The 12,939-nt window shown below is 51.5% G+C and overlaps 1 protein-coding gene across 1 annotated transcript; it reads right to left on the reverse strand.

The window, feature by feature from the left end:
* Nucleotides 1-585: 585 nt before the first annotated feature.
* On the reverse strand, nucleotides 586-11,122 carry Vps18 (VPS18 core subunit of CORVET and HOPS complexes). The gene is made up of 5 exons (XM_057781843.1): nucleotides 10,732-11,122; nucleotides 9,388-9,529; nucleotides 6,465-6,556; nucleotides 4,477-6,347; nucleotides 586-2,071 (listed from the first exon to the last, which is right to left on the reverse strand). The coding sequence occupies exons 1-5, from the start codon at nucleotides 10,820-10,822 to the stop codon at nucleotides 1,346-1,348; spliced, it is 2,922 nt and encodes a 973-aa protein (XP_057637826.1). The 5' UTR covers nucleotides 10,823-11,122; the 3' UTR covers nucleotides 586-1,345.
* Nucleotides 11,123-12,939: the final 1,817 nt, after the last annotated feature.

Here is a 12,939-nt window from a genome sequence, read left to right on the forward strand (position 1 = left end):
GATGGGAGGAGGCACTTTTTCATTCTCCGTGGTGTCGCAGACACTGCTTCGGTGCCTGTGTTCCTATAACCATCCCTAACGAAAAACGGGGACACAGGCTATCACTAAGCCACACGTGTGCATGTCTGCACACAAACACAGACACGAGGGTACAAGAGGGGAGGGCTAGTGGGGAAGAGGAAGGGATTAGTGGGAGTGGGGGGATTAGAGAAAGCAACAGGAGAGGAGGTGACTGTGACCCAAGGAACCCATATTATATAACATATGCTATTAAAAACCACGGAAAAATAATTCAGGGCAAGAGAATCGTGCTCGGGCAGTGGGGACTTCTAGAAGATTCTTACAACTAGGAAGGGAATGGCCGAGGAAGCATTAATACGACTGATGGGAGAATGTCCCAAGGTGTCGGCGTTGGGTGAATTCTGCGAGCAGCAGCACCACCTGCTGGCCAAATGAAGAATAGCTCTATGACTTAGGATGTAAACTCTCCCTGAGCCTTACAGTTGGAGGATAGAGGAAGCAAGTACAATCTGGAAAGACTGTCCCGTCTCACCCCAGTGAAGGACCACATGCGAAGACTAGTGGAGGAAGTCCTTTTTTTTTTAATTTTATTTGAGACGGGGTCATACTACTGTAGCCTTGGCTGGCCTAGAACTCATTGTATAGACCAGACTGGTCTTGACCACATAGACATCCTCCTGTTTCTGCCTCCGGAGGGTTGGGATTAAAGGTGTGAGACACCACCACACTCATTGCAGGAGGCCTTCTTGTGGCATCCCAGCCCCTCCTGGCATCAACACGAAGCCATGGAGTCCAGAGCCACCACTTAGAGCAGACGATTTAATACTTCCCGCTTGTTACCATGTCCGCTGGTCCTGGGTTTGCCTTCAGCCTTGGGACAACCCCACAGTGGAGCCCCGGTCCCTCCCAGTCACACCAGTATCTGCACGTGCCCACACGAGCATGCCTGGCCTCAGTGCCACCTCCACAGTGCCCGGGGACGCCTGGTTCAGACAGAAGAGGGAGGGCTGGAGGCCTAGAGGCCAGAGCGGCACAGAAAGGCGAGCTGCTCAGTCCAGGTGAACACGTCAGGGTAGAGCAGGAACCAGGAAGCTGTCAGATACAGGGGGCTAGACAGATCATGTGACCTCTCCAGGGCTCACGGGCTGCCTGGGGGAGGAACCGCTCCAAGGTAGGTCTGAAACCTCAGGGCAGCAGCCTGGATCCCACACCCCCACAATCACAGGCCCCGCAGTCTCAAGGACTGAACACCAACCAGAGTAAGGCCTTCTCCGGAGGGTCTGGTAGCTGCATCCCTGCCTGACCCCCACAAGAGGACCCCTTCCTACAGCCAGCTGCGGTGTTCCTCCTCATAGTGCTGGGGGTCAATGAAGGGCCGGTCAATGGAACGAATCATCAGCTCCCCACAGTACACACACTCAGCAGCCACCAGTTCGTCTAGGTCAGCCTTGAGCTGCTCCCGGCTGGGCCCCCCGGCTGAAGCCCCAGCTTCGGCCTCTTTGGCCTTGGCTGAGCCTTTGGTGGGAGGAGGGGCAGCCCCAAGCTTGCGCTGCAGCTCCTCAAGCTTGGCCTGCTTGTAAGCAGGAAGGCCAGGCCTCACAGCCTGCAGGAGACAGTCGGCGTGAAACATGTGGCCACAGAGGAACAAGTAAAAGGGTCGGTTGAGCAGAGGGAAGTCACACGTGGAGCACTTGTCCTGAGGCTCCACAGTGCCATAGCGTCCCCGCAGCTCCTGCAAGTCTCGGCGGATCCGCTGGGCACTGGCCGTGGCCTCCTCCATCTCCCGCTGCAGCTCCTGGATGTGGTGGTTGTAGGCCTTCAGGGAACTACAGATGGCCTCCTTGAAGTGGTCGATGGTGACGAAGTCGGGGAAGAAGGGCAGCACGTCCTCGATCTTGAGCAGGGGGCAGCTGGCCAAGCAGGCCATGGCGGTCTGCACATCCTCCTCCTCCTGCACCACGTGCCGGGCAATCTTCAGCCACAGCTTCTTGCGCAGCTCCTCGTCCTCCTCGGGCAGGTCTGCGCACTGCTTGGCCAGGTCCACATCCACCTGTGGAGAGACCATGGGCGTCAGGGTCAAGCCCTCCCCACCTAGGATCAGACTTCTGCAAAGACAGACGGCCACAGAAGACGGCCCGAGGAGGGAGCACAGGCAGGACGCTCTGCTCTCCAGGTAGCAAGAGGTACAGCAGAAACCTCTACTGGTCTGTCCTGTCACAGCTACGGAGAGGCTATTTTTGGTGGCAGGCCTCCAATTTTGGTGAATTTAATGATGATAATGTTGCATAGCCACACCCCGGCACTCAGGAAGTGGAAACAGGAATGCAGCCAAGTTTGAAGCCAGCCTGGGCTATGGGAGACCCTGTCTTAAAAATCAAAACAGGTCACACAGGAACTATTTGTGCTCTTGCTGCAATATTCTAAATCCTGGATTAAGGCTCGGCTTGAGGCCAGCCTGGGCTACACAGAGATTTCCAGATCAGTTTGGGGTACCTAAGGAAACCTATAGAGTGAGACTCTGGGAAGATGGCCCTGCTTAGATCCCAGCAACCACATAACAAACTGGCCGTGGTCTTGCACAGACCTGTAACACCAGAGTTAGAGGGCGCGGAGGATGGGTGGAGGATGTCTGGTAGTATAGGATGTGTACAAGGGTGGGTGGGGCTTGAGGGTTATCAGTGTTACCAAAACCCAGAACGCCTAGGTCCTGAGAGACCCTGCCTCGAAGGAACAAGGCAGAGAACAACAGATGAGGCCAGCAGATGCCCTCCCCGGGCGTCCACATCAACAACAACCTTTCAGGATTTGAAAGATGTAAGTTAGCATCTTTTCTCTGCTAATGTGTGTATCGGGCACAGCATGCTTGAGTACTTATTTTAGTTTATTTACTTGTTGGTACCTGTGTTGGCCAGAAGAGGCCATCAGATCCTCCTGAACCGGAGTTACAGGTGGCTGGGAACCACATGGGTGCTGGGAACCAAACCCAGGTCCTCTGCGGGAGCAACCACTACACTTAACCTCTGAACCATCTCTCCAGTCCCTATTGATTATTATTATTATTATTATTTTATTATTTTATTTTGAGACAGCAGTGGCTTACTATGTAGCCCAGGCTGGCCTAGAACTCACTGTGTAGCCACTATAATCAGTTCCTGATTATACTATACTAACTCATATTATAAGGTAAAAAATACTTTTAGTCGGGTGGTGGTGGAACACGCCTTTAATCCCAGCATTCAAAAGGCAGAGGCAAGCCGGGCGGTGGTGGCGCACGCCTTTAATCCCAGCACTTGGGAGGCAGAGGCAGGTGGATCTCTGTGAGTTCGAGACCAGCCTGGTCTACAAGAGCTAGTTCCAGGACAGGCTCCAAAACCACAGAGAAACCCTATCTCGAAAAACCAAAAAAAAAAAAAAAAAAAAAAAAAAGGCAGAGGCAAGAGGACCTGAGTTCAAGGCAAGCCTGGTCTACAGAGCAAGAACAGAACAGCCAGGGCTGCACAGATTTGTAGCTACAGGCTTATCTACACAGGTCTGTCTCAAAAAACAAAACAAAACAAAAAATACTCTCAACATTACCTTCACAAACTTTTATAATTTTTTCTTTTATTATAATTATGGCGGGAAGGGAGATGTGTGCAGGCAGAGAGCAACTTTGGCAGTCAGTTCTCTCCTTCCACTCTGGGCTCTGTGGGCAGAACTCAGGTGATCAGGTTTGTATAGCAAGAGCTTTCTTCACCCACCCATCCATCGTGCCGGCTCGTTACCACCACTTAACGGGTAATCAAGGCAGAGCAGGGCTCAGATGCCAGCCCCAAATCACAGAGCAAGATGATGAAGTCAGAATTCAAACCCCGAGGTCCCAGTACGTGTTCTTTCTTCCTTTTCCTGCATGGGGTCTGGGGAGATGGCTCAGCAGTTAAGAGCACTGGCTGCTCTTCCAGAGGACCAAGATTCAATTCCTAGCACCCACACGACACTCCAGTTCCAGAGGATATAGTTCCCCCACTCAGACATACATGCAGGCAAAGTGCCAATGTGCGCTGAGTAGTGGTGGCGGCACACACCTTTAATACCAGCATTCAGGAGGCAGAGGCAGGAGGATCTCTGTGAGTTTGAGGCCAGACTGGTCTACAGAGTGAGTTCTACAACAGCCAGGGCTACACAGAAAAACCCTATCTTGAAAACCAAAAAACAAACCCAAAAAAAACAGGTACTCGCTGTGTAGCCTAAACTGGCCTCAAACTCATGATTCTTCTGCCCTAACTTCCCAAGTGTAGGGATTACAGGCAACAAACACACACCTCAAACTCAGCTTTCGGTCTGAGTTTTAACTTCTACACTACAGCAGTTCTCTGGCTGAGACGCCAGCAAGCACCTGCCTTACCTCCCCCAACCTTTCTGCCTCTTTAACTTACTCCTCTCTAGGTCCCTCTCCTGGATGAGGACAAGATTTACCTGCAGGGCCAGGTCCACAGCTTCTTCATACAGCTCCAGCACCTTATAGACGTGAACACAAGCGCGGTGGTGACCATGCTCGGCACAGAGTCGAAGTGCGTACTTGAGGTCATAATGCACACGGTGCGGGCTGGCCCCAGCTTGCTCCAGGTAGGCCAGCAGCGAGGCTGGCTGGCCACGTGCATACAGCGACAGCAGGTAGTTGTGAATGGCTTGCTCAGTCTCGCCGAGGACATTCACACAGAATTCCATATAGCGGATGGCCTGGCTCACCTGCTGAGCCTCACCACCCTGGCTATAGTTCACCAGGGCAGGGATGAGCTGCCGGGCGTCCAGGCGGCTGCCCATCTCAATCCAGGCATCCACTAGCTGGCGGGGGATATGCCGGATGAGGATGGGTGAGAATTTGTAGAAGAGCTGGGGGTCACGGTGGCCGGCAAGGACAGCCAGGGCCTCCTCATAGGCCTCGTGCTGGCAGTGGTAGGCCACCACTCGTTCATAGTCCTGCATGATCACCGCGAAGTACACCATATGCTCTGAGTCCCCATGACTGGCGAGCAGCTCGTGGATAGAGGCCCGGCTCGCAAAGAGCCACTCCTTGTGCCGAGGGCTACTGAGAAAGGTGCGGAAGCATTCCCGGGTATCCCGGTAGAGATTCAGAGCATCCGGGTCACCCTGCAGGGCACCAAGCCGGCTCAGGTAGAGCTCCGTCAGCCAAGTGGTTAGCAGTGTGGCCTGGGTACGCTCCGTTGGCTTCAGGCCGGCCAGTTTCCGCTGTAGAAACTCGGCCAGTGCCTCTTCTTGCCGGGCCTCCAAAAACTTGAGGGCAATCTCCTCGAAGTAGCTCTGGGTTAGAGCGTAACAGCGGGCGCTCTCCAGATAGCGGTGCTGGCGGAAGCAGAAATCGGCCTCTCGGGCCAGGACTGTGTCCAGGCAGTCTGGCCGCTCTCGACAATACTCTTTGGCCAGGTCAAAACGGTTCATGTCCAGGTACGTGCGCCAGACATCCCTAGCTTCGCGCTGCACGTGGTACCGGAAGACCGCACGCTCGGTGTAGGCCCAGAGGTGACCTGTGGACGAGTCCTTCACCATGTGCCTCAGTGGTCCAAACTTCTCCAGGAAGTGATCCCGAAGTACCACCTGCCCTGTCAGGGTACACACAGCCTCCACCCGGTCTGCCAGCAGCAGCAGAAAATGAAACTGGGTCAAGACGATGGCTAGGGGTGGACTGGCCCCAGGCCCGACCCCCGCTGGATATTCCCACACGCGCTCCTCGCTCAGCAGCGAATCAGGACGCCCGCAGTCCAGGGAGCCATACAGCACACCGTCTCCCATCATCCAGGCGAAGGCACGAGGCGCAGAGCGTAACTTGGGGGTATAGAAAGCCAACTCACTATACCCCAAATTGCTAGGAAACTCACGGAATGGGGGCGGGTGGTCCGTATAGGCAGCAAAGAGGCCTGAGAAGCCCTGGGCTTCAGCATCGTCTACCGCGCGGCTTATGAACTGGAAGAGACGCTGCCGGGTGGTGGCGATGACAAAGCCTCGCCCATCAGGGCCACGCTCAGCCTCAAGGGAGCACACGGGTGCAGGACCCCCTTCTTCATTTAACACATACAGTGGCCGGAAGTAGAGATCAGGGGCGGGGCCAAAAAGGCCACCTTCGCTAGCAGAGAGCTCTGCTTCAAAGATCTGTCCTTGGGCTGTGCCGACCAGGATGGGCCCAGTGCTGCTCTCGTTGCCCAGGGCTTTGTTCCAGCCCACACTCTCCACCAACTGTCCCTTCCAGCGTGCCAATGGCCGGACCTTCTGCCCGTTCCGGTTCATATAGAGGACCTCGGTGCTGCTCAGAGCAACCAGCAGGTGAGAGCCTGGAGTGGACGGAAAACGTACCTGAGTGGATACTGTGTCTTCCTCCCTGGTCAGATCCCACCCCTCCAGGCATGCACGCTCTCAGGAGCCCCCCTCAGATCTCCGACACCACCTACCAGTGTGGTCCAGGAACATCTTGTGAACTTTGGCATCATCCTTGCGCCCCAGTTCCACACGGTTGGGTTCACTTGCCTTGCCCAGGTCAATGCTGTAAGGTCAAGGGTCACAGTGTCACTCTCAAACAGGGAAGTCCCCTCTTTACATTTACATTATGTATTTGGTGTATGTATGTTGTGCATGAATGTACGGAAGTGTGTACAGGAACCCATGGAAGTCAGAGGAGGGTATTGGATCCCCTGGAACTGGAGTTACAGACAGCTGTGAGCTGCCATGTGAGTGTTGGGAATCTAAGCCAGGTCCTCTCTGCATGAGCAGTAAGCACTCTTAACTGCTGAGCTGTCCTCCAGCACCTGGGCAGTTCCTTTTTATATCACAGACTTGAAAGCTTTAATTACAAAAACAACTTCACACTGCTATTTGTAACTTGACTTTCTCAATTTATATTTTATGAAGTTTATAGTAACCAATAAATAAAGCTTGCTTTCTTTTTTACCCCAAGACAGGGTTTCTCTAACAATCCTGGCTGTCCTGGAACTCACTTTATAGGCCAAGCTGGTCTCAAACTCACAAAGATCCACCTGCCTCTGCCTCTGAAGTTCTGGGATTAAAGATGTGTGCCACTTCCTGACTTAAAGGTTTTATTCTTTTAAATTGCTTTTAATTTTCTTATTGCACTAATTTATTTACTGTGGGGGGAGGCGCACATGAATAATGGAAGTCAGAGGACAACCTGTGGGAGTCAGTTCTTGCCTTCCACCATGGATACAGGTCCTAGGATTGATGTCAGGTTGGAAGGGTTGGCAGAAGCACCTTTACTGGCTTAGCTATGTTTCTAGCCCTCAATGTTTTTAATAATTGCATGGCATCCCACTTTATAGCTGAATTATAATTTAGTTACTATTTCCTTATCAGTGGGCATTTAGTTTTCAGGTCATTTTTCTTACTACAAATAATGCCATGATCAATATTCTTGAGTCAGTACTCCTTCAAACGGCTACTTTATTTTATATTCACTCAAATTATGACTGAATATAATTTATAGATTTATTTATTTTTATTTTTGTATTTTTTTGTTTTTTTTTTTTTTGAGACAGGGTTTCTTTGTGTAACAGCCCTAGCTGTCCTGGAACTTGTTTTGTAGGCCAGAACTCACAGAGATCCACCTGCTTCTGCCTCCCGAGTGCTGGGATTGAAGGTATGCACCACCATCGCCCAGTTTGTTTTGAGACAAGGTTTTTCTGTGTACCTGGGCTGCCCTGGAACTAGCTCTGTAGACCAGGCTGACCTCAAAGATCTGCCTGCCTCTGTCTCCTGAGTACTGGGATTAAAGGCATGTGCCACCACTGCCTGGCTAGTTTTTTTTTTTTATTTTTTTTTTATTTTTATTTTTTTTGGTTTTTCGAGACAGGGTTTCTCTGTGGCTGTGGAGCCTGTCCTGGAACTAGCTCTGTAGACCAGGCTGGTCTCGAACACACAGAGATCCGCCTGCCTCTGCCTCCCAAGTGCTGGGATTAAAGGCGTGCGCCACCACCGCCCGGCTAGTTTTTTTTTTTTTTAAATAAAAATAATTAAATTGTGTGTGCACACGTTCACGTCCGTGTGTGCATGTGCACACATGTGCCATGGTGCATAAGATGAAAGTACAGGGCAACTTGCAGTAGCCATTTCTCTCCTTCTCCCATGTGGGTCTGAGGTTCTTGGTCATCTAACTAAGGTGGTGAGGCTTGGCAGCAGGCCTAGTTAAGCCCGGCTTTTTTTCTTTTTTTTGGTTTCTTGAGACAGGGTTTCTCTGTAGCTTTGGAGCCTGTCCTGGAACTAGCTCTTGTAGACCAGGTTGGCCTCAAACTCACAGAGATCCGTGAGCCACCATGTGGAAGCTGGGAATTGAACTCAGGACCTCTGGAAGAGCAGTCAGTGCTCTTAACCTCTGAGCCATCTCTCCAGCCTCCCTAGAATTAGTTTATAACAAATAAATATAGTGTATAACAAAACTCATTTTATTTAATCATGCGTGTGTGCAGCAGTACTCACAGAGGCCAGAGAGGGTACTGGACCCCCTAGACCTATAGGCAGTTGTGAGATTCTCAGTGTGGGTGCTGGGAACCAAAGTCCAGTCCACTTTATTTTTTGAGATGGGGTGTCCCACTGAAGCTGAAGCTCACCAATTTGGCCATACGGGCTGGCTTGCAAGCTCCCAGCATTCACCTGTCTGACCCACTCCAGAGTGTGGGCAAATGCACACACTGCCAAGTGCAGCTTTTTTACATGGGTTCTCAGATTTACAAAGCAAGCACGTTACTGCCTGACCCCAGTCCAGAAGTTCTTTTTGGGTGCACTGCCTGAGGGTATTGTTTACCCTCCCCTTTATTCTAAATTGTCTTCTTATTAGCATATAAGGGGTTTATCTGTTTATTCTTTGGTCTTCTGAGACAGTTCTCATGTAGCAGCCCAGAACAAGCTCCCAATCCTCCTTGTCAGCCTCCCTAGTGCTGAGAATACAGGCACATGCCACACACTGAAATCTGTCTGAAACAGGGTCTCACATAGCCCAGGTTGGCTTCAAATTCACTATATAGCCAATGATGCCCTTGAACTTCAGCTCCTCCTGCCTCCACCTCTCAAGTATTGTGATTACAGGTGTGCACACCATCCCTCGTCTCAGGTACGCTGAGCATTTAGTCAAGGACTCGGCCAGTACTCAGCCACCGAGCTCCAGCCTCGGCATTCGTATGTACAACATTTTATTTTGCAGTGCTGGGAATCAAACCCAGGGCCTCAGAAATGCCAGGTACCCTATCACTAGTTGTTATAACAACTATTCACTCTGGGAAAGAAGCAGGTAGCTCCTGACTATGTACTGTTTCACTTGCCAAGTGCGGAGGAGGACCCCGGTCAGGTAAAAGTCCCCACGTCTATTACCGGAGCAGCGTATCCTTGCCCAGGCTCATGCAGAGCTGATTACAGGAGACCACAAGGCTGGTGATGCGCTCTGCTGGAGTGAAGTCAATGCGCTGCTTCGTGAAGATGGGCGCTTCCTTCTCCAGCTGCGCGTTTACATACCCTGCAGGGTGGGAGGGAAGAAAAAGATTGACAGCCAGAGAAAGGGGCGGGGCAGCCCAGAAACCCTAAGAAACAACAGTTACCTGACACTCTTCTATTTCCCAAGTACGGGTTGGGTATTTTGTTTGGTTGGTTGGTTGGTTTGGTTTTTCAAAACAGGATTTCTCTTTTTTCTGTGTAACAGTCCTGGCTGTCCTAGAACTCCCTCTGTAAACCAGACTGGCCTGGAACTCACAGAGATACGCCTACTCTGCCTCCCGAGTGCTGGGATAAAAGGCGAGTGCTGGGATTAAAGGTGTGTGCCACCACTGCCTGGCTAACTTCCCAAGTACATCCATGCTCACGGGATCTTAGTTAATGAAGGGCTCGACATTCATTCTCTGGTTGTCTTCCCAGTAAGGGCCTGGGCTCTTCTCCACTTGTGAGAGTAGCAGGGACTGGTTCTCTGAAGCTGAGATGAGGCTGTATCATGGTGTGCTCATTCCAGGGGTAATGGGGAGGGGTATGAGGGAGAGGTTTGGGCATGCTCCCCTACTGGTCTTTAGCTCACCAATTCCAAGAGAACTAAAGTTGCCCCTTCTTCCCAGTCCACACAGTAACGTGGCTCAGGGAGTCCCCATGATAAGTAGAGCGTTCTGGGGACTCGACCCCATTAGCACTGTGCACAGACTGCAGCTGTTTTCTCGCTACTCAGATGCAATATTATCACAGCACTGGGCCAACTCTGCTCTCTTGTCCCTAAAAATGACACCTACGCTCTACACTGCAGCCAGCTTGATCCAAGGCCACTCATCTCCACCGTTCCTATCCAGTGACAAAATTCCCGTTAAGCTTGAACCTCCTTCTTCCACAGGTTCTGTGCTCATTCCCGCCCTCTCTGCTTCCCCGAGAAAACACGCACACTCACAGAACCAGACACCAGGGGAAGCCTCGAACCTATTTTCAGTTCTCCCAAAAGCCAAACTGTAGCCTGGTAGGCAAGTACTTCCTCATCTGAGCCCCAGTTCCCTCTTCTGAAGGACCTTAGTGGTAAGGCCTAGATCACACGGCCGCTCCTGTGGCTCTTTCAAACTTCGACAACGGACAAGCGGGGGGATGAAAGCGCTTGGGGCGTAGATCCTGAATTCACGCCCCATGCTCTTGAGCCGGCCTCCCCGCAAATGCTAGCGTAACTGAAAGGGGCACTGGGGGCCTCTTACTTACCAGAATGGGGGATGCCCACGGTAGGGCAACCAGTCTGCAAGACGGCTGAGCGGGACAGTGAGTCCTCATACTCATCCAGGATGGACGCCATAGTATTCAAGCCAGAGTTTCCCTTCCTCCACTCCCAGGTCCTTAGGTCTGGGGGTCACAACTGGGACCCCTGTCGTCCTGGCTTTGCAAGCTGTGACTCCCCTGCGTCTGACAGATCCGGGGGACCTTTTAAAAATTCTGAGGCCCTTTTCTATTTCACTGTTTAGGACGAGAAGACTGAGGAGCCCCCACTAGAATCTGGCGCAGTTTTGCACCCCAGCTCTAGTCCCAAGAGATTATACACTCCCCTTAGCAGATCCTAGGTGATCACAACCTCGCCCAGGCAGCTCAGCTGACTCTCGAGCCCGTGACGCGTGCTTATGACGTGCTTCCGGAGTCTCAGAAGTGAGTGTTAACTGGAGCCGGGTGCACGGGAGATTGCACAGGGAGGCGTGTCGGAGACTCGGGGCGGCGGGGGCGGAGCCAGCGCTGGGCCCGAAGCAACTCGAGCCCTCGCGGCCAACCCTGCTGCAGTTCCGCATCCAGGCGCTAGGGGGCAGCTCGAGCTTTCCCTGCGGCGTCCAGCAGCAGGCTTCCGCGGATCTTAGGTTTCTGAAGTTTCGCTCCCTCAGATTGTCACTTAAAGGCTGTCTGTGCTGTCCTAGCTTCCTTCCTCCACTCCCAGGGGCCCACCAGCTTCCAGAAAGTAGCTGGATAAGTCAGAAGTGTGGCTTAGTGGCAAAGCCGTTGTCCAACGTGCATAAGACCTGGATTTTTCGTATCACTATAGAAAGAAAACCACACAAAGTTTAATCTCCAGCACCAGGAAGACTGAGGCAGGAGGATTACTAAAGAGGATAATCTGGCCTACAAGGTGAGACCCTCAGAAAACAAAACAGGAGGAAAGAAATTGGCAAAGCAGTAGAGCTATTGGGAAAGCCATATGCCCGGTGATGTTGTAACCTCTGTCTCACAGTGGCTCCTTGGTGTTTGGGGAGGAGCAAGAGTCACAAGGAAAAGTGAAGCTCAGCTGTGGGTGCCAGGCTGCTTCCAGGCACCCGGCCAATTGAATGATGTTGACTGCACTTGTCTAGCATGTTGGAAAGCCTTCGGTTGAAGCCCTAGTACCAGAAAAGGGAGCGAAAAGGGCATTCTATATAGTCATCAGGAAAATCCAGAGCGAAATCTATAAACCATGTGATGCTTGGGGGTGAGGGGAAGGGCAGTGGAGAAAATGGGGCTGACCGTGGACAGATTGCGGAAGCTGTAGTATGGACCATTGAAGATTGTAGTTGGGGATAATCAGGCGTTAATACTAGAAAGATGGGGTGTTTGAACAGGACGGGAGACCTGAGGCTGAATAGAGACCGTGAGAAAGAGAGTGGGCTGAGAAGCGTCGATGGTAAGATGGAAGAGCATCTCAGAGGAACGCGTTATAGATGTAGTGACAGACGGAGCAGATGGGGGAAGGGTGTAGGGACAGCCAGACACCTGGCAGGTAGTGGTGAGGGGCGGAGGAGGCGCTGAATGAGGGGGTGGAGGTCACGTGACCGATCTGAAGAGCTGCTCAAAACACTTGTAGAGAACCCCCAACACCACCAGTAACCTGCTCCAGGGCAGTCACCAATAGCTCACTAGTGAATGTTTATTAGCAGTTGCATAATTGAACTCTCACGTATGTTCCTACATTTTATTTATTTATTTATGTTTATTTATTTATTTATTTATTTATTTATTTTGCTTTTTCGAGACAGGGTTTCTCTGTAGCTTTGGAGCCTGTCCTGGAACTCACTCTGTAGACCAGGCTGGACTCAAACTCACAGAGATCCGCCTGCCTCTGCCTCCCGAGTGCTGGGATTAAAGGCGTGCGCCACCACCACCTGGCTTCCTACATTTATAAAATGAGGGAAAAAAAATCTCTTAATAGCGTGGTGAGTTCAATCGGATTTTTTATAATTGCTCTGTGCTTGTTTAGACAGCGTTACTAATATCTGATATCAGACTGTTAACCAAATTCAGATCCAGGTCAAAAGGGTCAACCCCAACACTTGACAAGTCCATGTAAATGCTGCACCATGAAACACATCCTCGGCCTTAGATTTTCTGTTTGGGACAGTTTTAGATTTAAATGAATTGGGGATCTTACTTGGTAGAGGGCTTATTTAGCTTCAGGAGATT

The sequence above is a fragment of the Chionomys nivalis genome, chromosome 9 (assembly GCF_950005125.1).
Source record: "Chionomys nivalis chromosome 9, mChiNiv1.1, whole genome shotgun sequence".
Lineage (NCBI taxonomy): Eukaryota > Metazoa > Chordata > Mammalia > Rodentia > Cricetidae > Chionomys > Chionomys nivalis.